Source organism: Brienomyrus brachyistius, chromosome 4 (assembly GCF_023856365.1).
Source record: "Brienomyrus brachyistius isolate T26 chromosome 4, BBRACH_0.4, whole genome shotgun sequence".
Lineage (NCBI taxonomy): Eukaryota > Metazoa > Chordata > Actinopteri > Osteoglossiformes > Mormyridae > Brienomyrus > Brienomyrus brachyistius.
This window is the reverse complement of record NC_064536.1, coordinates 23,905,772-23,930,426: the sequence shown is the minus strand read 5'-3', so window position 1 is coordinate 23,930,426 and position 24,655 is coordinate 23,905,772. Positions and strand designations below refer to the sequence as shown.

General features: G+C 48.5%; 2 protein-coding genes across 3 annotated transcripts in view; both read right to left on the bottom strand.

The window, feature by feature from the left end:
• Positions 1 to 18,328, bottom strand: rsu1 (Ras suppressor protein 1). 2 transcript variants are annotated; one of them, XM_049011203.1, is made up of 9 exons: positions 18,065 to 18,328; positions 16,997 to 17,108; positions 16,462 to 16,512; positions 12,170 to 12,290; positions 10,795 to 10,913; positions 10,504 to 10,586; positions 10,143 to 10,257; positions 7,767 to 7,899; positions 1 to 466 (listed from the first exon to the last, which is right to left on the bottom strand). In XM_049011203.1, the coding sequence occupies exons 1-9, from the start codon at positions 18,080 to 18,082 to the stop codon at positions 364 to 366; spliced, it is 855 nt and encodes a 284-aa protein (XP_048867160.1). In that variant the 5' UTR covers positions 18,083 to 18,328; the 3' UTR covers positions 1 to 363. The 2 variants fall into 2 exon arrangements, with proteins under 2 accessions (XP_048867160.1, XP_048867161.1); XM_049011204.1 differs by lacking the exon at positions 18,065 to 18,328 and adding an exon at positions 17,291 to 17,448.
• Positions 18,329 to 20,097: 1,769 nt separating this feature from the next.
• cubn (cubilin (intrinsic factor-cobalamin receptor)) overlaps positions 20,098 to 24,655 on the bottom strand; it is a 52,453-nt gene continuing 47,895 nt past the window's right edge. The window contains exons 61-67 of the mRNA XM_049010520.1: positions 24,351 to 24,513; positions 23,540 to 23,748; positions 23,270 to 23,414; positions 22,700 to 22,881; positions 21,772 to 21,937; positions 20,725 to 20,960; positions 20,098 to 20,574 (exon numbers count right to left, since the gene is read on the bottom strand). Of these exons, the coding sequence (XP_048866477.1) occupies positions 20,467 to 20,574; positions 20,725 to 20,960; positions 21,772 to 21,937; positions 22,700 to 22,881; positions 23,270 to 23,414; positions 23,540 to 23,748; positions 24,351 to 24,513 (1,209 nt within the window). The 3' untranslated portion in view covers positions 20,098 to 20,466. The remainder of the gene's footprint in view (positions 20,575 to 20,724; positions 20,961 to 21,771; positions 21,938 to 22,699; positions 22,882 to 23,269; positions 23,415 to 23,539; positions 23,749 to 24,350; positions 24,514 to 24,655) is intronic.

Below are 24,655 nucleotides of genomic sequence, written 5' to 3'. Positions count from 1 at the left end.
CACCCCACCCCACCCCACACACACACACAGGCTCCCCCCACAAGTAGCCAGCTTGGATAGTGGAAATCCACGCTGCCAGTTGAGAGAGCAGGCTGGAATATGAGGTTGAGATTTTTAGGACTGGTTGGGGGGGGCAGGGAAAGGGTCAGGTGACTCTCTGGACCACTTGGTGCATTTTAATACTGGATAAGCCTACTTTGCTATGGGATTCATTAATGCTATTCTCACGTAGAGCTGTAGGGGGCGCAATATTACGTGCACAGCAGTATAAAGCAGACATACATACATATATTGCTAAACAGAGCTGAGAAGCTCATGCTGAGGACCCAGGGCAGGCTGAGGGTGGTCCACGGTTCCTCCTCTTTACTTATTCTTAGCTGCTAGCGGCTTGCGGCTGATCTTCTTTGACTTGTCATTGTTCTTCTTTGGAGGCTCCGGATTGGCCTGCATGTGCCTCCCATAGAGGCTGCAGGGGGACGAGAAAGCAGACAGGCATGGCACAGGCATTACCCATGGGGCAGCGGGGCAGGGCTATATGATAAACATCGTGTCTTTCCATCTCAAGAGTAACTTGGCGAGCGTCATCCAGAGGTATTACAGCTCACTGCCATTTAAAAAGAGAGAGAGAGAGAGAGAGAAAGAGAGAGATGGAAGGAAACAGGGGCCAGGGAAGGGTGGGGATTTCTGGTCCACTGCACCTCCTGTCTTAGAGGGAAAAAAAAAAAAACTCAGATTCTGATGGACGGGGGTGAAGAATAAGCGAAAGCAGAGAAATGGATAAAGCTGGGATGGGGGGGGGGGGTTGTGTGAGGGATTGAGAGAGACAGGAAGAGAGAGCAGAGAAAGGAATAAAAGAGATATGGGAGAGATATAAAGGAATTTAAAGACCTGGAGGGAATGAGGATAATGATGGGGGGGGGGCACAGAGATGACAGGAGCAGAAGGGCCACACTCAGGGGGGGTGAGGGGTCGACACGATTACAGGGATTACAGATGTAGCTGCAAACATGTGAAAGTGTCAGACTGCATCGTCTTCATGGGAAGAGTAACAATCAAATAAGAAGCTTCACCCAACAATGAGAGGCAGATTGGGGGTGAGGATTAAGCACATATGATGTACATCTCAGACACACACGAGTACTTAGATGGTGAATCAAACACACACACACACACACACACACACACACACACACACACATACACACACAAGTGCTGAGATCAGTACACGCAATCTAGACACACAGATCTAACACATGGCTGGACGTAATTCCAAGGACGCACTGTAGGAGGCACTCTGTCACAGAAGGAATTTAACTTTCAGAAGGTTTCAGAGGCCTGCTACAGACATGCTCAGATCCACTCGTACAGTCGGCCTCTGTGGACGCCCGGCTCATACAGCTTCTCAAGAGTCTTTCCCTGCGTGTGTCTCTCTGCTGCTACTGCCATGAAAGAAGCTTCTGGAATGGCGGGGGGGGAGGGGTCAGTGCACGAGTCAGCCTCTGGAGACGGCTGACAGCACCCCGTCACTGGGAGCCTCCACCAAGCCCCCCACCCCGCCTCCTCACCTAGGGAGGATATTGAGGTGCCTGGTTTGCTCCTGAGCTGGGGGGGGGGTCACGATAGCTCCTTCACCCCAGCCTGTGAAGCGTTCAGCACTTGCCCCGCTGGGATCTGGAGCAGCCTGGTATGTGCCCAAATGAGCTCTAGGTCCCACAGCCCTGTCTGGCAGCAGAGCCACAAGAGGACAGACTTCCGGAAGCTTCCTGCAGAAAGCTACTGGTGGGGAGGATGGGCAAGGGGAGACCCAGGGGAATTCAGGACCAGGAAAATGGCCCAACGCACAAGAAGGCTCTTTTATCTCAAGGCAGTCTCTATTGTACTGTATTTACTGTGACTGCATTCCTGCTCATACCATATTATCCATTTTATATGCATTGTTTTCTTATAAACTATACATATACTCACAAACCACTTTATTAGGAACATCTGCACAACGTCTTTTCATGCAAATATCTAATCAGTCAATCTTGTTGCAGTAGCTCAATGAAAACGAAAAGCTTCAGTTACTGGGCAGATCAAGCCATGGGAATGGGAAGAAAATGCGATCTGTGGGACTCTGACCGTGACGTGGAGGGTGGTGCCGGGCCAGGTGGTTTTCAGAAGTCTGCCCATCTCCTGCCATTTTTACGCACAACAGATTCACTAACGTTAATACTGAAACAGGAGGGGAGATGGTAGCACCCCCCTACTGCTGCTTTTGGGAGCAGCACTGAGTGAACCAAATACTGTCACTAAATCAGTGCGATTAAAAAACAGAATTAACCAGTAAATCTAAAACAGGGGTACATAGGATAGAAAACAAACTGGACACTAGCACTCCAGGATCAGGGTTGCCTAACCCTGGTCTAAAGCGTAGAGGTCCATTAAGAAGCACCGGTTGGAAATTACCCAATCCAAGGGCAGCCCCAAAGGCACACCTGCCCATCCGAGACAATTTTCAGCCACTCAAACATCACCACAGTTGTATTATTATTATTATTGTTATTATCAATAATAACAATAATAATAATAATAACAATAATAATAATCTCCCCACGGGACCCACCCATCGCATTCCCCAGGCCACCAGTAGCCATGCATGGCCCCACATAGTACAAGGAGAACTCAGTTAATCTATGAAGCATCAGTCAATATGTGCCAGCTCATTACGGGGGCCCCCAACCACCCCCTCCGCAGGTACAAACGCACAGATCCTCCATCCCACCTGACAGAAGACCTTAACACCCTCGGCCAAAAAAAACAATAATAAAAAATAGAAGAAAACATAAGTATAAATTGGCATTGTTTCTGTCCCCCCCCCACCCCCTCCCCCTCCCCAACCATGTCCAGCTAAAGCCAATTATAAGATGCAATGCGTGCAGAGCAGAGGATAAGGTTGGCTTCCTGATGCGACTCGTGGATGGGAAGACACGGATTTTGAAAGGCTCGCCGACTCCGCTGATCTCAATCACAGCTGTTTGCGTGTTTGACGGTGCGTGGACTGGCGCATGTGTGTGCGCGTGTGTGTGTGCGTGCGCGCATCCAAGGCTCATTATCGTGGCAGCTGTTGACCTGATGATACAACCTGGAGAGGAGCAAACTCAAACAAGCTATAAAAAAAAAAAAAAAAAAAAAAAAAACACGGTATTTATTTCCTTCGGACGTAAATTAATCGGGGCTTCAAATCCATTGTGCGGGAGCTTAACAAGAAAAAGGTTAGACGGTAAAGGCTACAAATGCCAGCCTGTTAACAAGACAATAAATTATACATTTATAAAAAGACTATAGTAAAACATAAATTGGAGGCATTTGGCTACTTAGATCACTCTATATTCAAGGGCAAATAACAGCATCATGGCAGCATCACGACATCAGAGATCATCACCCAGGGACTGTACCAATTAAAGAGTTTCCCCTTCGGCTTCTGATGTGCTCCTATACAAATGTGGTCGTAATTTTTGATTCCTTGCTATTTCAGTTTTCAAGCTCCCCCCCCCCTTTTTTAAATATACAGTCAAATAAGGTAACCCCCACTTCTGTCGCAGACAGCCAGAGTTCGCCTTGTGATCGTTTGTGGTTTATCGTAAACACACTGGAGTCTGTACCAGGGCAGAGAGGCACTTCTAAGCGACAGCTTCTCTCCATTTAGCATCGTCAAGATACTGATCATTAAAGGTTCTTCCAGCGTGTCTGACAGCCGTGTGCAGCAGCGCGAGAGGCGGACACTCCTCGAGCTGCCGGGATGGTGGCATACGTTACGATACACAGCCAGGAAGTGTAACCTTCTGTGGTTCTACACTGCTTGTCTGCTACCATCCTGTGACTGATGCCCCGATGTGTGTGTGTGTGTGTGTGTGTGTGTGGGGGGGGAGTGCCAGCTGCCTTACCACCCCGGAAAGTGGATCTGATTGCCACTCAGGCCTGACCTTTGTGTACCAATCCAACTAGTCGTGATAAAATATATGCACAAGCACAAAATACGGAGTCCTACGAGCTGAGCCTCTAAGGAGATTAGGGTCAGCTGTGGGGTCATGGATGCTGCTGAGAAATTGGAGGGAAAACCAACATTCAGACACAGCGGGTTCTGGTTGGCATCGATTCCGGAACCCGTCGGTCCTCGCGCCGGTACTCCCGGTGCTCTCCTCACACGCCTGCAGGGACGAGATTCGAGACGGCCCTCCCTCTGTGGACAGAGGGAGCTCCACTGTCACATCAATGATGTCCGCAAACCGCCGCATCGTGGAAAGGAAGGGCGAGAGTTTGGGGACAGAAAACTAACACGGGGGGGGGGGTCACAAAACTTGCACTGACAAGGGCAATGGAAATCCATGGAGGCAATGGAAACAGTCGATAAAGCTAAACGACAATAATTAAGACATATGACAAATTGGTGCCCACAATTCCGGAGCATATTGCCGACACCATTCCCATTTACTGCCAATCGACCTGGCTGTTCCTCTGACCCCTCCCAAACCCCCACCCCATGTCCCACTAAAGAGCCCTTGGCATGGCAGTGCATTAATCAGCACAATAACCCTCCCACGTCACCACACAGAATCTCCGAGCTCGTCTGACATTCCTGGGCGTTATAAATAAGCCCCCGCTATTGGCCGAACCAGGCAGCCCATTAAATATTCAGGAGGCAAACGAATGGGAGCATCGCTTTTCTTGCCGGGGGGTGTCGTTGAAAGCTGAATGTTCTGCGTTTCTGGTCTTAATTAAGGATGAACGAGTGCCGGAAGGTCGACAAAATCTTTGTCATTCTCGCTTCCGTGGTCCCAGGACGGGGGCTCCTAATAAGGCCGCTGACTGATATCCTTTAGCTGACCCTCAGTGTGGCGGAAGGTGTAAGTACACATCCCCCCCCCCCCAACCTGACCACAGCCGGCTAATGAGGACAGATAAAGGCTGGATCTTTAAACCTCTGATAGGCACCTCTGACCCCCGCAGCTGTTCAGGTGGGGTATTTCCTGGGTCAGAAGATGGAGATATAGCTCATTCTCACGAGTGAAGCTCGACCCAAACATTCTTTATAGACTGACCTGGTGAAACAGTAGGGTAACATTCAATTCTGAGAAATACGCACATTTACTTGAAATGTAGCATCTTGTCCGTGATGGGGGGAGGGGGGGCATATCAGAGTGTCGAGTGACACAAGCCTGCCTTCAAACTGAACCTTTGGGGTGGGGGGTCAGAAAGGTGGTGGCATCATCAGCCACACCCTGAAGCCCGTCTTAGCCGAGGCAGAAAAGGAGCGTGGGTCTGCCTCAGTGAGCCTCCCTGAGCAAAGACAAAACCTTCCTCGAAGCCCCGGTCTGACACCCCACCCCTTCAACAACCCCCTTCACCCAGTATCACCACAGTGGACAAAGACAGTGATGACACCAGTCAACCATCAAAAAGACAAGTGTGCCAAAACGGCATACATTTGGTTCCTGCTGGCGCTCCAAACCCGGCAGCCACCGAGTCAGACTCTTCCCGCAGCTGGAGGCCGCTGAGGCAGAACTACATTGGGCACGGAGCCGGTGCACGTCCCAGCCAGGGCGCAGGAAATACGCTTAATATTTATGTCGGCGAGCCGTGCTGTCAATCCCTCCCCTGCTTCGCGCCGCATCGGAGGGTAAGGAGGTGGGGGGGTGGGGGTGGTTCGGGGACCCATCAACACATGCAAATGCTCACCAACGCCTTGTCTTCCCCCGAATGAAGCGTGCTTCATTAAACTTTAATTTGCTTTAACACTCTCATGCTAAATGGCTAGGAGCAATGAGCAAAGGAGAGGGCCAGCCGGAGAGGTGCTTATTTTCATTTTTAATTATTCATTTCTGTCCCCCCTCCCTTCTCAGTTACCGAGGCAGAGCTGGTATCAAACAGCAAGGCGGTTCTGGTCCAAATACACCCCGGCACCCCCCCTCCCTCATTCCCTGCTTAATCCACCGAACCCCCAGCCCTCTGCCAGGATCTACTGAGATTCCCGGTTTCTGATCAGTCTGCCTGAATTTGTGCACTAAGTTGCAAGACAATAATTAAAATTCCTAATAAATTTATAATTAAAAAAGAAAATTAAGCATCTGCTCCCCTAGCTTGCTTTGGCTTGTTTGTCCTTTTCAAACAGATAAGTAGAAATTAATATTAAGATTAAAAAAACACATTAAAAGGTATTATTACGACTCAGGAGTAATCGGGCAATAAGGCACAACTTCCCGGCAATTCGCAACGCTATGAGTTTTAAAATGAGAACAAACAAAAATAAATGAAATAAGCATCTCTGCTGTCACATTCTGAATGGGACAGACGGGGATCTGGAAACCTCGCTCTGGAACGGAAGTGCCGAGACGTTCCCTAATCCCATGCAGAATCCGGCCGACAGCTCCCGCGATGAATTAAGAGCTCAGGCGAAACGGAAGCGGGGTAATGTAGAGGGGGGCGGGGAGGTAAATGGTGAACGGCTATACCAAAGTTACAGCGGGAAAATGCTACGCGACAGTGTGGCACCGGGTGGGACAGGGGTGGAGATTCTGGGGAAACCCATTAAAACAATGCCACAATGACCAGGGAACTCTCTCCCACAATCACTCCGTGACTGAATTAAAGACATTTCTCTTCTGTCTCTTCCTCCTGTACCGATTACTGATTTTTTTATTTTCGTAAAGTGACCTTGGGATTGTGAAAGGATTTATATAAATGGAACTCATTATTTAATAACCGTAACAAGAAGAACGACAATAATAACAATAATAGACCCTTAAGAATAATTTAAAATGTATGCAAGAGAGATACACTTCAGGAAGAGGCACAAACTGGTGATCTGCAGTGACTTCCAGAACCGTGGCCCCCTACAGGCAATGGGCTGTTATCCTCCTCGGATTCTACAGTAATGCTCCAAGTGGGATCATAACCCAGTCTTGGGTCACATGGGAAGCACCTGACAAGCTTACGCCAATAAATAAAAGAAGACACAGAGCTAAGTGTCCAAATGAGTGCCGAATTGAGATATCGACTGCTGGCGAATTAAAAAAACCACAAACGAACGAACAAACGAACGGACGATCAGAGAGGGAGACGGAGGACCTGCTTTCTGCCACGCGAGCGGGAAGGAGCTCCTGATTTATTGCACGTTTCACTGCTGATGACAATGTGCTATTAAAATAATCACTGATGCAGACAGGATTGACTAAACATCGAGGGGCTCCTCGAGCGGACTCATGGTGAGGCTGTCAGGCACAGGGAAAGCACAGTCTCTCCGTTTCACTGAGACGGCGCGCGCGCGCACACACACACACACACACACACACACACACACACACACACACAAAACGAAAGACGTTCTAACAACACACCAATCCGAAACTAACAGCCACAAACACATAGCAGTATACAGACAGACAGGCAGGCAGACAGACAGGCAGGCAGACAGGCAGAGACAGACAGAGAGACAGACAGACAGAGACAGACAAGCAGACAGACAGGCAGACCTAGGCTGGGCATTGATATATTCACGTTATGCTATACAAAGGCGGCGGCCAAGCACATGTGCTTAGAGACGGACTTAGTATGTGTGACAGTATGTACAGTGTGACGGCTAGTGACTGTGTAAGGGGGGGTGATTATGTTTAACAAGGCTCATGTTAACAGAGAAAAGGGTTTCAGGAAAAGATTTCATGGTGAGTCAGAACAAGCAGAAACTCGCAAACATAAAGACGGGCCAGGCGCACGGAGCCGGTACTCACTACTTGTAGGTTTCTGATCGGACGTATTCGAAGACATGGGACACACCCAGCTGGAACTGGTCGGCAATGGGGGTCACCCAGGGGTTGTTTTCTGCCTTGAAGACCTGTTTGGGTCCGGTGAGGTCGAGGTTACCTGGGGACACAGAAGGGCAGGGGGGAGTGAAGAGAGAGCCGTGAGAAGGGAACGAGGCAGGAAGTGAAGGAGGTAAAAGGAGAGAAGGAGGGAAAGAGAGATAAAGGGGAGGGCAGGAGCGGTATGGGGACGGGTGGGGGAGGGCAGTGACAGCAGGGACAGGGGAAGCGAAGGAGGTGAGTCAGAGGAGGAAGTTGGTGACAGGCTGAGGCGGGGGTCACAGCGCTAACGCAGCGAACGTAGGCACCACGCAGGGGCTAATTAAATAGCTCCTGATTAGCGAGTGTTGAGGAACACGTCGGGGGCGAAGTGGGGGGAAGGGGGGGGGGCTAAATTAAACCGCGTCGGCATGCCAGTCCGAGCTCATCACGCCGTCCCAAGAAGTTTCGCTCGGTGAAGTTCGGCTCAGAAACAACTCCGCTGACTGCCTTCGAGGCACGTGGTTAATTAACACAGAGCACGATGGGCGGGTATAAGTGAGGCAGGTGAAGACCTCAGGCACAGCCGTCCCTCTCACGGAAAACGCGTGGCGAGACTGGGGGAGCAGTCAGATCATAATTACCCCCCCCCCATTCCGAGGACCCCGCGCGACCTCGTCTTTATTGCTCCAACATGCCATCGCAGCCGTAATAAGAGTGAGATCCCAGCAGGAAGCGATTGGCTGGGAACATGTTCAGGACTGAGAGAAAAACGCACATCTGTGTCCATGTCCCAGGCAGCTCTGTGGCCACTAAAGGCGCTATATACACACTAACAACATAATTACGGTTATATTCATACTGATGATGATCTACAGGCTCTCCTGGTCTGGCTGATAGTGAAGGGGAATCCCAGACTAATAAGAATGTCCCGCTGTTCGTTTTCTCGGGTGGGGGGGTGGACTTTCTTTGGCGAGTCATGCTTGGACATTGTCTATCTGTACTTCTTTCTGTCTATACGTCTGTCTTCGCTGTACATTCCCCCCCAATCTACCCCATCTTCCATCCCGACCACTCCCTCTCTATCCCCAGCACTGCCCTCTCTCTTCATCTCCCCATTCTTCTCTTTCTCAGATTCCACTTCTCTCACTGGGGTTTTCCCCACAGCCAATAAAACAAAAACTGGCTCCAAGGTCAAATGCCTCCAGGACATGGGCAGCCCCCCCCATCCCCCCCCTCAAAACCACCACACTGAAGTGGTGGCCAATTTGTCCAGGATGAGCCCACTGACTGGTGGAGGGACAGATACACCATCTAAGCCTCTCAGACCACCTCCAGGTTTAAGGGCTCTCTGGTTTCAGCCTCAACCCCCCTAAGGCTCTCTGTCATACTGGCCCCCCTCCCCCCCCATCACTGACCAACCCCCCACTGGTGACAGCAAAGCCTGATAGGAGGCTCTAATGAGCACTGCAGCTAAGGCACTAAGATAGACACTTAACCTCAGCATTTTAATAGATTTTATTGGGGTCAGAGACAGGACACGCCCACACAATATTGACTCCGCCCACTACTCCTAAACCACACCCAGGCAATCAATGATTAGGCAAGTGGGACCCCCCCAAATCCCCCTGGCATGGTCATGTTTCTTCTCTGCCTGAGACTCATCGATTCCTGCCAGCCCATGGGGCCGGGGGCGGTTCTGCTTTTCGGTTCCAATTACCATGAGGCTGGGCCAGGAAGGAGCCATTGTTGCCGGCAGATGAAAAAAGGAAAGTCAGAGTCCGCATCCGGAACACGACGAAGACGTGCAGGCCCAGCAGGTGGGAAACAGAGCAAGTCAGGGCGCTCGGCGAGCATGTAGAACAACCAACTGCTAATCGCTCTAATCGGCGCTCAGCCGACAGGGTTCCAGGTTCGGGGGTGGGGCTTCAGCTGTCTAAATGGAAGCGTGTCTCTAGGAGTAGGACCAACTGCTGACAGGTGAACTGTAAATGGTACGAGTAACCGGGGACGTCTGGGGGCTGGAAGCGAGACGCTTTGAAACATGGTCACCGCCCGGGAAATGTGACACCCCATCTCTGACATGGAGTGACAAGTTTGGGCTGGGGGGATCTCAGGGAAGAGATTGAGGACATTTCTTTAGACAGCCCTCATCCACCACCAGAGGGTGCCGTTTAAAGACACACTAGGACCCTGCCTACGTTTAACCCACCGCACACCCCTTACACGGTATCAGAACACATTTTAAGGTGCCCAAGTGAGGGGGTGACGACCTTGTAGGCCTGTGGGAGTCAGTATGTCAGTGTGGGGGTGTGTTACCCTTACCCAGCTCCGGGGGCAGCACAGTGAGCCGGTTGCCCTGAATGTGCAGCTCCTTCAGCTGGGACAGGTCTCCAATCTCCTTCGGGAGCGAGATGAGGTCATTGTCCCTCAGGCTCAGCTATGGAGAGAAGGGCGACAACAATGATGTGTGTGTGTGTGGGGGCAGGGTTACAGGTTTGAGCCAGAAGGGGCGTGGCTTGGCTGAGTCAACCAGATCCACACATGAGGGCAGGAACCTAAAAGCTTCCCTTACAAACCTCGCTGAAGAACATAGAAAGAGACCATTCCTCCCCCACTGAGGGGGCCTTAAGGAAGTTGTTAGCAAAGCCTGCCCCCCAGTGTCCAGACTGGAAAAGTGACTCACGATCTGCAGTTTGGACAGCTTGCAAATGTCCGGGGGCAGCAGCTCGAAGTCGTTGTCACTGAGGTAGAGGGCGCGGAGGGTGGCTGCCGGGACAGAGAGCAGGATTGAGGGGGGGGGGGGGGGGTTATAGGGTGCTGTGAAGTGCTAATGAGCATGATCAGCACAATCACTCATTAAGGCGTTGATTATCGGAACTTATCGGAGGGTGCAGTGCCTTCTGGGGCGGGGCTAAGGGGGGCCTCCATGCAGAAGGAAGATCAGGAGGACCGGAGTGAAGTAGATGATACTCACTCAGGTAGAAGAAGTTCCCAGGCAGGGAGGATTCGTTCAGGTTGTTGTAAGTGAGATCCAGCACCTCCAGGGCGGGTAAAGAGCCAAAGCCACGGGGTAGGGAACCCATCCGGTTCATCCTGTCAACCAAACGAGTGTCAGGTAATCAGATCTGACTGTTACAGAGCACAGCCCACGTCAAGGAAGAAATGAACTGAGCGGTCTTCCTTACAGTCTCTAACCCATACGTAGCCAGCTGGGCCTACCCAAATGTTACGCAGCAAAGGTCAACGTGGAGGCAAAGCACCTTTGCACAGGTCTTCACCATTTAAAACCCATCCATCCTCAAACAACACACAGACCAATTTGTCATTTTAATCCTCATTTAAGGCTGTAATGGACATAACATATAACAAAAAGAACCTTCCAGAATTGGCAAGAGGCAGCTCGCATTCCTGGAGGGGGCTAAGTGACCCCCCAGGTTCCCATATTGCTCTGTTGTTGGTCACCGATGCCAGGGATCAGACACAAAGTCATGCAAACTTCTTACAGGGGGATGAAATGGAGACAAACACTCATTCCTCTGGTTTGTTCAGAAAAGCAATTATCTGGGGGGGGGGGGGGGGGGTCCAAGAATCCAAGCTCGAGAGTGCAGCCCTGAATACGCCGCCTGGGCTTTACACGCAGAACCAGCAGCTCGGGCCGAAGAGTCTGATGGGAAATCGATGACGGCACGTGGCCCAGCCACACTGCGGGAGATTATTCACCCCCTAATCCCAGCCCCTACCTGCCCCCCCCCCCCCATCTCAAGGCTGCGTCACGCCAAGGGTGTATATGGGATAGACGGATAGGTGAGGAGATTGCTTGCTTTCTTGCTAACTTTTTATATGAGCGGCTCCAACCCGAGACTCTGGGGTCCTACAAGCTGACATGGATGATTTCAGGCTCTTTATTGTGTCACACAGATCCACAGGGATTGGACAATCAAGAGAGAGAGTTTAATCTACACCCCACCCCCCTCGGTTTGATGGAGATTCAGCAAAAACACGTTTTTGAAGAAGAATGACCAGAATCTCACCATAGTCTCCAAACCTTCAAGCACACTGATCAAATGTGTAGTAAGCGACTCTCTGTGAATGACTGGTGCGTAAAAGGGCTTGTCCCCAACCTGGCCTCTCCTCAACATTCGAGGAATATCAGGCCACAGGAAGCGATGAACAAAGAGGGTTAGGAGGAAAAGTGGGGGGAAAGGGTTAGATGGTAGGAAAAGGTGGAGAGAAAAGGAAAAAACAGAGAAGACACTGTTGAGGAGGGAGCGGGGCTTATAGGATGGAGATGAGAGAGGAACTGGTGTTGAGGCAGCGGGGGACCAGGGCAGCCAGAGGGCAGGACCCACCCCAGGTTGAGGTGCTTGAGCTTCTGCAGGCTGCTCAGCTGGGTGGGCAACTCCTCGATCTGGTTGTTGAAGACATTGAGCACCTCCAGGTTCTTCAGGTCAGCGATGTTTGGGGGAATGTCTGCACGGGACGGCAGAAGGTACAGCCGTTACTCAACCGTGCTTTATAGCTGCAACCAGTTACATCTGTGAACTGGAGGAGGGGGGGGGGGAATCAAGACATGAAGGGAAGCCCCGCCCCCTCACTGACCCTACGAAGCCTTAACAAGGAGGGAGGGGGGGTGTGTGTGTGTCTGATGGCTCTCTCCCAGTCTGTCCTTTGACGGTTTAACGAAAGAAACGTTTAACGAATTGTTTACATCCATTCCCCCACCCACGTCAAACCCAGTGTCAATGTTCTGAGATCGACGGGGATAATAAAGCCTACATTGGATTACGGCACAATCAATTCAGGAGTGGGCGTCTGCGTGACCCAGCCACCCCCGTGCTGGGGGCATGCATGAGGGAGGAGGGATCAGCACCATCAGCAAGCTGCCGGGGCATACGGACTAAACCTCACCCAGAACCCAAGGCCACCCGGATGCAGATGTCATGGACCGGAGTCCCGACGGGCACATCACCCTGTGACTCGCTGTAAGCGGTCTGTCTTGCAGCCTCATGAAGATCCCTCATTTGCTCCAAGTCGCTTTGGCTCACAAATAAGGTGGTTAGTAATGCACTACACTTACTCGAGTATGTTTTTTAACGAGTTGTTTTAACAGTGAATGCTTTATATTCTTGCTTGAGCACAGAGGTGGATAAGTTTAGGTCAAGAATGTAAAAATCCAGGCCAAGATTTTGTTTCCACCGACCAGTAGAGTATAAAGAGTCACAGTCACAGAGTACTCAACTGGTTGGTTGAAACAAAACCTTGGCCTGGATTTTAACTTTGCAGACCTGAATTATCCACCTCTGCTTGACTATATCTATAGAAAGAAAGGTGCAGTTTTACTCCGTTACTTTTGCCAGCATCCATCTCTCTACTCGCTACTCTCTCCCGCATATCTCACTTTTTTGATTACATCACCAACATGAATTAAATCCAAAATGTAGTATAAATATAAATTTCTCAGTCCCGCTTTCATCTTTGATGCGAGGAATGTCGGGATTCCGCCCAGCAAAAGCCTGCATCAGCTAAGAATAACTCGATTTAATTAACGGCAAATACTAATTCAGCTCATACGTGTAAGACAAGGTTAACCTATGATTTAATTTGGGATTTGTTATGTGGTAGGGACCAATTTATGTCACTTACCACCAGATCTAGGGATGTTAGTCTGACTCACAAATTGATACGGTACCTTTGACAGTTAACTACATAACCCTCACTTACAGACATGTAGCTAACACAGCTTTTACTGTGTACAGCAATAATTTATATATATTTACACATACAGCAGGCAATTCTTAATAGTACAAACAAGGCAATAACATGGAATGTTCCTAACTTAAGGCAACATATTCATTATTTATTCTTGTGACAGACATCGGTCCAAAGATCTGAGATCATCAAGAAAAAAAGCCAAAAAAAAAAAATCACTAATGAAACCCAAATTTATTTATTCAAAGAACCACTTCTGACGCTGCAGTGTTACTGAAGGCTAACGTCAGTCTTCCCTGACCATTTACTATTCTTCACGCTGCAAAGACTCACATCCGTCATCCTCCTGCTAACCCCATCTTCCACATCTGCGCTACGGTTCATATCCGCACAGACTGATAGCCGCTGAAACCTCCGAGAGTCCCTGCCGCCATTTTCCTTGTGCCTTAGACCACTTCTCATCACACACTCTTTTTGGATATCAAAATAAGGTATAAGCCTTTTCATTTGCATGTTTTAGGTTCTGTTGTTTCATTGGGGAAGCATAATTTAATTTTAGATTTTTTTCTCCGATTGGCTGTGCTGTTGACTGTGTGTTTCTGTAACTGTACAATTTAATAAATTCAGATTTTGTAATGTAACCCACTATCCTAGTAATGTTAAGATACTCTCTTACTCAAGTTCTGAGGTTGTTGAGAACTTTCACTACTACTAGAGTTATTATAAGTTATAAGTAATAGTACTTTTACCTGAATAGAGATTTTGACTATTCTACCCACCTCTGACTGTAATCATCTCTGATTCGCACACCCAAGAGAGTCACTGACTCGCTGTAATCATCTCTGATTCGCACACCCAAGACAGTCACTGACTCACTGTAATCATCTCTGATTCGCACACCCAAGATAGTCACTGACTCGCTGTAATCATCTCGGACTCGCACCCCCATAACGGTCTCTGACTCTCTGTAACCATCTCTGACCCGTGCACCCAAGATGGTGTCTGACTTGCAGTAACCATCTCTGATTCATACCCCCATAACAGTCTCTGACTCGCAGTAAGTAGCTCTGACTCGCAGCCCAAGTGATGATCTTCTATTCATATACCCTCGGGATCACTGTACACAAATCTCACTCGCATCCTCTGTGCCAGACTCTGACACCCCCTCCGCACCGATCCAAAGCCCCTATCGACCTGCTCCTCTCCCCTGTTCCCCAGCTGAGCCACGCATGCAGAGCCAACATTGTTCGATCGCCCGTTTTCGGTGTCAATACACCCCTTCTCCCCACCCCCGGCCAATCAGCTGTACACAGCCTGCTGTACAGGCACTGCAGTGGCGGTGTGCATGTATGCTTGCCTGCATGCATGTGTGAGGGCATGCAAGCGCGTGCCAGCGTAAGGTCATCTCCAAGCATACATACGTGAGTGTGTGTGTCTATGTGAATACACACAGGCGTGTGTATGTGTCCGGGGCACTAGCATGCAGTGTGCTGCATCTAGGAGTTCTTGTGTCTTTGAATGATCAGAACGGATGGGGGCAAATCAGCCCATCCTATCCTCTCAAAACAGCAAATTCAATAAGGAAAAAAATGCCCAGAAAAAGAATTTCATGCCGCGTCATATTTCCCGGATGCTTCTAATTAAAAGGAAAAAAAAGAAACCCCAAAAGAGCCACCCGATGAACTGAAGTGGCTTTGCCTGCAACTCCTACCCCTGCCTATAGGGGGAGCAAGAAGCAAGGGCAATCTGAGTGAATCCAGCAGTTGGAAAAATGACCCAGTACTGGTTCATAAGGGAATAAAGAAGAACAAAAGCTTGTTCTCTACAGGTGCTGGAAGTTGGCTGACATCTCTTAAACCTGTATGTACAGGGAAGCAACAAACCCAAATAAACAACAAAGCTAGAATCTGATTTCGAACCAAAAGGATCAGGAATTGGGGGGGAGGAGATGGTGGAATCAATAGATTATCCGCAACACTTCGGCTCACTTGGCTGAAAAGGCCAAATTTGACAGCCGGAGCAAAAATTTCTTCTAAACCAGCAATATGCGACTGCAGTGGGAATGTCAATTATTCGGCTAAGCAATGAGACTCCTCTGGATCGTTTGGACATGCCTGGCTGAGAATACAGAGCAGGAAGAGGATGGAATTAGGAGGTGGGGCTGCCCCTGCTGTCAATCCATCACCATTACCAAAATAAGACAGAGAGAGAGAGAGAGAGAGAGAGAGAGAGAGAGAGAGAGACTGAATTAGGAGGTGGGGCTCCCTGACTGTCAATCCATCACATCCACCAAAATGTTCAGCCCTGCGCCACGAGGACCAAGTCACAAATGAAAGAGGGACTAGGGGTGTGAGAAGGAGACAATCAAGGAGCCCCAACAATGAACGAAGTGAAGAAGGCTAACAGCACAGATGAGAGGGAAACATTACAAAGACTGGAAGAAATTAAAAATATATATTATCCGGGGAAACACACTGCTTCAGGTTCCCTTGAACCCAGCTGATGGCCCCTGTCGACGAAAAAAACCTCACCAATATGTTCAACGGCCGTTGAACACAGCCATGGCCAGTGTACCCTCTAGTGGCCAACGTTGGCATTGCAGCCGCAAACTAGAAAGACTTCGTCTAGTGAGCGCGACCGGCCGGACTAGCGACCCACAAGCGTGTGCATGAAGTCTCACCCGCCCATGTTCAGGTGTTTTCTTTTGAGGTGGTTACAAACGTTTGTTGTTTTTCCATCTGACATTTTCTTTGGAGATTTTACAAGCAACCCTAGTTTACACCATGTCAGGATATGTAAATTCAAACAAGCTCCAAACCGATAGCTCTAGGTCCTGCAGCACTGCAGCATGTAGCTACGAAGTAACCCACCCCCCCTCCAGAACAGAAGCTCACAGGAAACACAATGAAGACATAGATGTTCACAAACTCACTTGTCAGCTTGTTGTGACTCAGGACCAGCTGGGTGATATTAGACAGGGTGACTGCAAAAGGAACAAAAGTTGGATTATGACTTGCCTAAAGCAGGAAATGTGTTTGTTTGGCACATTATATTGAATTGGGTTTTTATTTAGTTTTCATGCATATCTGTTCTAAGTAATGTACACAGTAGGGCAGTGGGCTAGGTCTCTGTGCGTGTGATCTGAAGGTCACTAGTTCAAGCCTCAGGATGTCCGTGGGTCCGTGAGCAAGGCCCTTAACTGCCTAAAATGCTATGGCTGGCCAGCTTGCTCTCACCTACAGACAGCAAGCTGGGGGAAGCACAAGGAGAATTTCCTCCGGGGATCAATAAAGTATGTATTAGAACCTATTCAAAGTTTATTTTACGCTATTCCGTTATTTTGCCTGCGGCGAAAGCCTCAAACAAGCGTTGCAGGAACTGCCAAAAATACAACTGACGATCGGGCATCCCTTTAAACAGCAAACCGGTATCAGCACTGACCCCTGCTATTTGGGACGGGCGCTTACACAGTCCGGGTATGTCCAGCAAGTTGGATATGCCACGATCACACATGTCCACCTCAGGCAAGTTCTTCTCCCGGCTCTCCTCCACGATTTTCTTCAAAGATTTCGACATTCTCTGCAAGGAAAGCAGAACTTAGCGTGAGGCATGACTAAACAGGGATATGTAGCAAAAAGACGAAGTGTAGCATCAAGATAGATTCTGTAATTTGGAGACCATGTGGGTTCGGTCTCGTTTAAAAGTTAACTGCAACCCACATAACAGTTCTTAAGTCAAATAAAGCATAAGAAAATATTAACCCCTCTCTTCCTGTTTGTATACACAATGCGAAACGCCGACAAATTCGACAGTGGGACAATTTTAAGGATTTAAAAGCTGTCAGATCTTCAACCATTTAGGTATAGCACACGCCCAGCCCAACCGGATGTTGATGATAATTTCCCTAAAGTTCTCCACACTCCATAAAAGGACATTTCCTTCGCTCTCGAGGACAAACGGGCAAGCGGCGATCGTCCAATCAGAAAAGCCGCTGAAAAAGCAAGTAGTCGCGGCCAATGGCGAGGCGCGTTTTCAGGCGACGTTTTTTCCTTTTTTGCAAAGGAAGATGTGACGGAAAAATGTTCCGTAGTGCAACATTGTCACGACTTTTAAACATTTTTTTTAAACGAAAGTTTAATTTATGGTTAATATATGTAACACGCATGTAATATTATAATTACTTTATTAATAATAATAATAATAATAATAATAATAATAATAATAATATGATAATGATAATATGATAATGATGATGATAATAATAATAATAATAATAATATTGAATGGGAGAAACTTAACATTAATTCACAACTTCCAACCAAATTCTCATGTCTTACAGATGTGTACAGTTGTGTGTTTTTCTCGGTTCACTTCATTCTCTTAGTTCTGAAATACTTGAAATCTCTGCAGATTCTGTAAATTTCGTATGCTCTAAAAATGGGCAATAGAAAAAAATGGCTGTCAGTGGAACCACCCACAGTGAGAAGGACATTCTCCCAGCTGAAGCACACTCAGCACCTGCTGCAGAATCTTACCTTGTGTGGTAGACACATCTTCCCAGCCTTGGCTCTCACACTCACCCCGTGCCCCTTGCCTGGTGCCGCGTGTCCCGTTATCCAGGAAGAGGACCAATCCGGGATTTGGTAATAGAGGGTCCCCTCCTCAAGGCCAGAGTAGTATCCCTGCTTGTATAGCCTCGGTTTTCTGATTTTTCTGGTCAGTTCGGACCTGCTTGCTTCTCAAACTCACCAGGGAGGCAGATGCCCCCATAAGTGATGAACTTTGCCTTTTTGGAGGTTGAAGGTTAAACAGGACAGGCTTTCCCAGTTTGTACTGGGGAATCGTTACCCTGCTCACCCAGGCTGCTGATAAACAACCAACTGTACAAACAAGAAGTGTTTGTGGTGGGGGGGGGTGACTGTTTGCTTTAGCTCATATAGCACAGGCACATTCTGTGCTGTTGCTGTGATAATGTAAAAATGATCAACTCCCCCACAACGTGTCTGCCAGAGTCCTCACTATTGATGATGGCCTTTGCAGTGGATTGTGACCCCTAAAACAAATCGTATTTGAAGCTGCCTTACTCTTAGGAACCATTACAGCCTTTGCAACACAGGGACACAAACTAAACACAACCCATATGAATTGTAGCATTCTCCCAGGCATTGTCAATATGCTACCTATTTACATGCATATCTACAAGATGTGGGGCGGCATGGTGGCGCAGTGTTTAGCGCTGCTGCCTCACAGCAAGAAGGTCCTGGGACTGGTGCCTGGGTCGGGCGTAGGACCTTTCTGCCTGGGGTAGGACCCATCATGCACTCCCTGTGTTCGTGTGGGTTTCCACCGGGGGCTCTGGTGTCCTCCCACAGTTTAATAGTGTGCAGGGTTGGTTGATTTGTGACTCTAAGTTGGTCCCATAACTGTGTGAGTGTGTGCGCCCCGTGGCATGTTGGCGCCTGCCCAGGCTTGGTTCCTGCCTGTGCCCATTGTTCCTGGGATGGGATAGCTAACATCCGTGGATGTGTCTGGAATCGCAGCAGTAGATAAAGAACCCCCCCCCCCCCCCACCCCATAGGACCTACATTTGTATGTCTGTAACGGCCGAGGAGGATCCCTGTGTTTTTTCGGCATGTCCCCGGTTCCCTCATAGTCGCTGTCCTGCCAGCGACGCCCAGACGCCCGTCTCGAGTGTTCCTCCCTAGAGGGGCTGCCCCAGGCCTGCCCAAACGCATACGGCTGTCAGCGAGACACCAGCATGTCCGCTGTCCACTAGGATCCAGCAGTCCCCTCTCCCTCAGAATCTCACGCTTTCTGTCTGGAATTTTTACCCTCTCATCCTCAGTCTTTTTTCTTTCCTCTGGTGCTCCAGTAATCCCTCTTTCTTCGTATGGGCTGGGTAAAGTCAGGCCGATTAGACAGACAGACAGACAGACAGATAGACAGACAGATAGACAGACAGATAGATAGATAGATAGATAGATGTAAAACAGCATTAGTCAAACGTGCTACTAAATAGAATGTTTTTTAAAACACTCAGACTCCCTCCTCTGTTATTTCACCCCCCCCCCCCCCCAATTACAACGGTACATCACAGATCTGTCAGCCCCCTGAGCAGTCAGACCATCAGCACAGACAGGCTAGGTCCACTTGGGGGTGGGGGTGGGTTAGCACGGCTTCAATGCTGACACGGAATTAGCCGCTCCAGTGAATGATGGAATCGGCTGTTTTGACAAGGGGGCTGTTCAGCCCTGGGAAGGAGCATGCAGACACATCTTGGATCAACCTGCTCGGATGGCTACAGCCTTCTGTCTATCTGTTTGCCATGTTGCAGGCTTACTAATCAAACCCTGAGCAGCAACACCCCTCTACAAATAAACCAAACCATCAGCATTATGCAACTGCAACATGGATGGATGGATGGACAGATTAACTCATTAAATATACAACATGATCATCAAACCATCGCACCTGTGAATTATGGGAAATTGACCCAGGTTTCCATTTGCCGGTCTACACAAGTTAACATCCCCTGAATTATCTAGTACTGAATAATTTTGGATACCAATACCAAGAATCTTTTTTTTATTTCTTCTCATCCACACCTCATCCACACAATAAACATGGGATGAGAAAAGGATAAGGAAACAGTGTGGACACAGGTCCAGGACATTGAAAACATTGCACTTTACTTTCAATAACACTTTCCACTTTACAAAATATATAGTTACAAGCTTCAAAAATATTTATAACAGATAAAGCTATTGCAATCAGAAGTAAACTTTTCTCATTCTGAAGAATTTACATATTTAAATGTGGTTGATTTGTGGAGATTTATGAGAGGTCAGGTTATATTTAAATTTTCGAGATGGAGGGATGAGGATGATATGACAGGTGTTTGTTTGTTTGTTTGTTTGTTCGTTCTTTGCTCATCTTCTCAGCTGCTCCATGTCAGCCTGAACCCAGAAGGCAGTGTGGCGTACTGTGCGCGGAACTGGATGAAGACGTTGTTTGAGGAGGCCGTGAAGGGGGCGATATTCGTCTCCTGGGTGACAAAGGGAGCGGTACAAGGAGTTTTAACCTTTGACCTCAGGGCAGGAGGCCAATGAAGCGTAACATGACACAGTTGTCAGAATCATGCTAGGCTAGGAAGTGACACACGAATGGGGGTGGGTGACTTGTGTCCCGTACATACCGCTCCGCAGTACGGTCCGATGGGAGGGCTGCTGGCATCTGTCCCGTCGTACAGCTTGAGGTAGTTGTTATGACAATCGCCAGGGTCGTCGATGCTGAACTGGACAAAGGTGACGGTCACCACGCGGCCTACTGGAGCCTGGATGGTCCATTCACACTGGCTGCCATTGGGGTAGGTCCCGGGGAAGTCAGGACTGGTGAAGGAGCCGTGATCACCGTACAACACGCCTCCACATCCTGGGAAGAGTCACATGGGCATAAGACTGCAGTCACATGCAAGTCAATCAGCTCTCTCATTGGTTAATAAGAAATCAATACACCTCGATGCTGTGAATTCTATCTGAAGAGGAGCATTCTGGATCTATCCAACTACAATGTCTCCTAGTGACCCACAAGCTGTTCCAGAATCCAAGGCGATGCACGAATTGGCGTATTCATTGAAAAAAAAAAAAAAGTACAGCAAGCTGCTGGCTGCACAGATACAAGACGAACTGGAACAGCTGTGCCAGACCTGGTTCTGATTAGGCTCGGTAAATAACCATGGTATTCAGACAGTGGTCGGGGAGTATCGTACAGATATTAAGGGTCACCTGGGCAGGGGGAGGTCACGCTTATGGGAATTAATGTTTGCTTGACACTAATTAGGTTGCGTGTCTTGGGTTGAGTGGGGGCAGCTGTGTTTTAATTTCTTATAAAATGAACTCGAGCGATGAGAGAGAGTGACTGGTCATGGTGGCAATCAGACTACAGAGCAGCAAGGATGTCTCACTGACTGGGACTTAATGAGGGTTTCTCCAGTCCTGTATAGGCTGTGATTACGCTCCAGTTCATGTGCTTTGATAGATGACTGAATGTGCCCATGTGATCTTGCGACTCTACTCTGATTGGCTCAGAGCCCACCACTCCTCATTGTGAAAATTGTCCTAAGCCCTGCTTGTTATGTCTGACAACATGCGGAATATCACACCTTCCCCCTTTGCACTGATTGGCCACATGGATGTGAGCCCCACCTCCCCATGCTGACTGACAGCACTTGCCCTCCTCTTACCCTGTGGGGAGGAAGTCCAGGTTATCTCAAAACCATCGCGTACTTCAGAGAAGTCACTCTTGAAACGCAAGAAGAGCCAGTTGGACCTGGGGAAAACTGGGCCGGGCAGCGTCGACCCGCAGAACTTCCCCAGCAACGGGGCATCAGCTGTACTTCCATTCCGTACCTGTAGGGGGCAACTGCAAGTCAATAAATGCACTTTATAGGGTATTCAGGATGGCTGCTCCATTATTTTCCTTAAAGGATGAAGCAAGTTTCACTTTTTTCCCCTGTACTATCATTTTTTTCTAAGGTTTTTCTGTTCTCCCATTCACACTCTGTGCCAAACGCAACTGTGAAGACTTGCCACAGTATATAAAATTGGATTATTGATGTTAAAAATGACCGTAAGAGTCAATGAGAGGCACATATTTTCATCCTCTAATGTTTATTGTGGCCTGTTTGCAGTGTAGTTAACATTCATCGCTTGCTGAGATAACATCCCCTCTCTGTGCTGCTTCCTTATTCTGCACAATAATTGGTGACTAAACTCTATTTCAGGCTCTAAATTTACAATCTGGCCAAATCAGGAAGAGAAAAATAACCTGAAACCTCTTATTTAGATGTAACATAAATACAATTGTAAGGTATAAAACAGAAATATTGGATGAACCCTTTATTAGACGGTATAACGATTAAATCTTCCTGGAGTGTGGCTTAACTTAAAGGATTACAGCATTCATTGCACGGAAACTGCGGTTTATCCTTCAGCTCTCGCGGCCCTGGTGGGGTATAGGAACTAGTGTGTCTGAGCCTAACACAGGCCCAGCCCACAGGTCTGCATGAGGAGGGGGGCACAGCTCCGTCACAGCCCCACGACGAACCGAGAGCAGCTGCCAACGCGCCGCTCACAAGCACAAGCGTGTAGGAGGGAGAAGGATGTGGTCACCTCCAGGAAGTCGTAGCTGCAGGACGGGTGGGTCTCCAGGTCGAAGCTGGTGAAAAAGAGTGAGATGGAGCTGTTCTGGGGGGCCTGAAGGGTGATGGCGCAGTCCACGTCGTGGGGGTAGGTCTCCGGCCAGCCCGGACTCTTCAGGTAGCCATACGACTGCTGGTACACCCTGCTGCACCCTGTGAGACGCACCGTGAGCTGTTAGCGGTCGTGTGGCGCGTCATTAGCACGCAGCTAGAGCAGAGTAGCAGTTTCTGTATTTTAAAAATGGTTTCGGGATGTAGTAAGGAAATGACAGAATATCAAATTACAACACCATTTAGGGCTGAAAGGTACGATGAGAGTAATAAGCAAACACTTATATCATAACAAAAGAAAAACTATGAAAAAAGAAAAATAAAGAAAAGAAAATAAAAGAAATCGATACCAGTAATTTTAAATGTCTAAAGAAGTTAAACAAAACGACTGAAACTAAGGGTGAAATTAGACTGAAATAAACGCATTTTAAAAATGAGGAACACAGAGGAGCGGCTGAGGCAGGAAACCTTGCATTTGTTTTAACATCACCTGCCACTTGGTAGGTGAGACTGAAGCCGTTGCCGGCCATGTAGGCCTCGGACTTGAACGTGAGGTGCATGGAGCGTCCGTACGAGTAAAAATCCGGCACGTTCGAATCGGTACCGCAGAATCTGTGCACCTGCCCGTAATCTCCCTAAAGAACGGAAATAACGAGGGTGGGATGCATTTCTCAGTTCCGCCACTAGATGGTGTAATTCTAACAGTTTACAACATTAAGTGTTGTGCCTTTCACAGCGACTAGAGTCACACAGGCCTTACCGTTGGCCAGTCCTTCATCTCCAAATAGTTCTGTGTACATCCCTGTGATGGCTGCAGGTGGAAACTCTGCACAGACACCTTGATGTTCTCCTGAGGAGGGGAGTCTAAGATCCAGCGGCAGGACGTGGAGTCGGGGTAGGCGTTGGGGAACATCGGGGAGGTGATGGTCTGTGGCGAGCTTGTGGCATTGAAGCTGCCCCCGCAGAGCACTGCGCGCATGCACACACACACACACACACACACACACACACACACGCACACACACACACACAGAGAGAGAGAGGTTTGAAATTATCTTTGTGGGGACTCTCCATTCATTTATATGGGGAAAACTCTAATCCCAACATGATGACCTTAACCCCTACCCAGCCCTAACCTTAACCACAAGTAACCAAACTAAATACAAGACTATTGGCATTTTTAGTTTTTTTGATTGCTTTTCAGATCTTTACGGGGACCTGAAATGGTCCCCACAATGTCAAAATAACAGATTTTTATTAGATTGTGAGGGACATTTGGTCCCAAAAAATGTAATATATATATAATCCAGACACACACACACACACACACACACTATTTTGCACTGCCTGCAAACCATTTGATGAAAATAGTCATGCATTGGGATTGTCCTATGCAGGCTTATGGCGCTCATCTCAGAAGTAACAGATGCAACACAGGCGGTAATCCAGCACGGGTCACCAACCCATCACAGATAATTTTTCATTATAGGTGGAAAATACAGTATCTTAGTAATCAATTTTTCTATAGTTCCAAGGGTTGCCTGTAGAGGGCGCCAAAGGACACAACCTACTGTCTTCAGTCTTGTAGGTGGCATTGAAGCCAGAGAAGGCCACCGTGTTGTCAGTAATGAAAAGCACCATGAGGAAGTTCCCGGTGGAGCGGAATGGGGCTGGCACGGCATCGCCACAGAAGGTTCCCACGAGCGGGAAGTTCATGTTGTCTCCGTCAAAGATCTGGGGGGGAGGTGGGATCAGCAGTTACACTTCTACACTGCCGTTTGACATGGGAACATGGGGATGCCGATAACTTCATGTAATCGCAAGACATAGGAGTTAGCAGGGATGCTAATGGACATCTAGTTGCTTCTGCAGATTA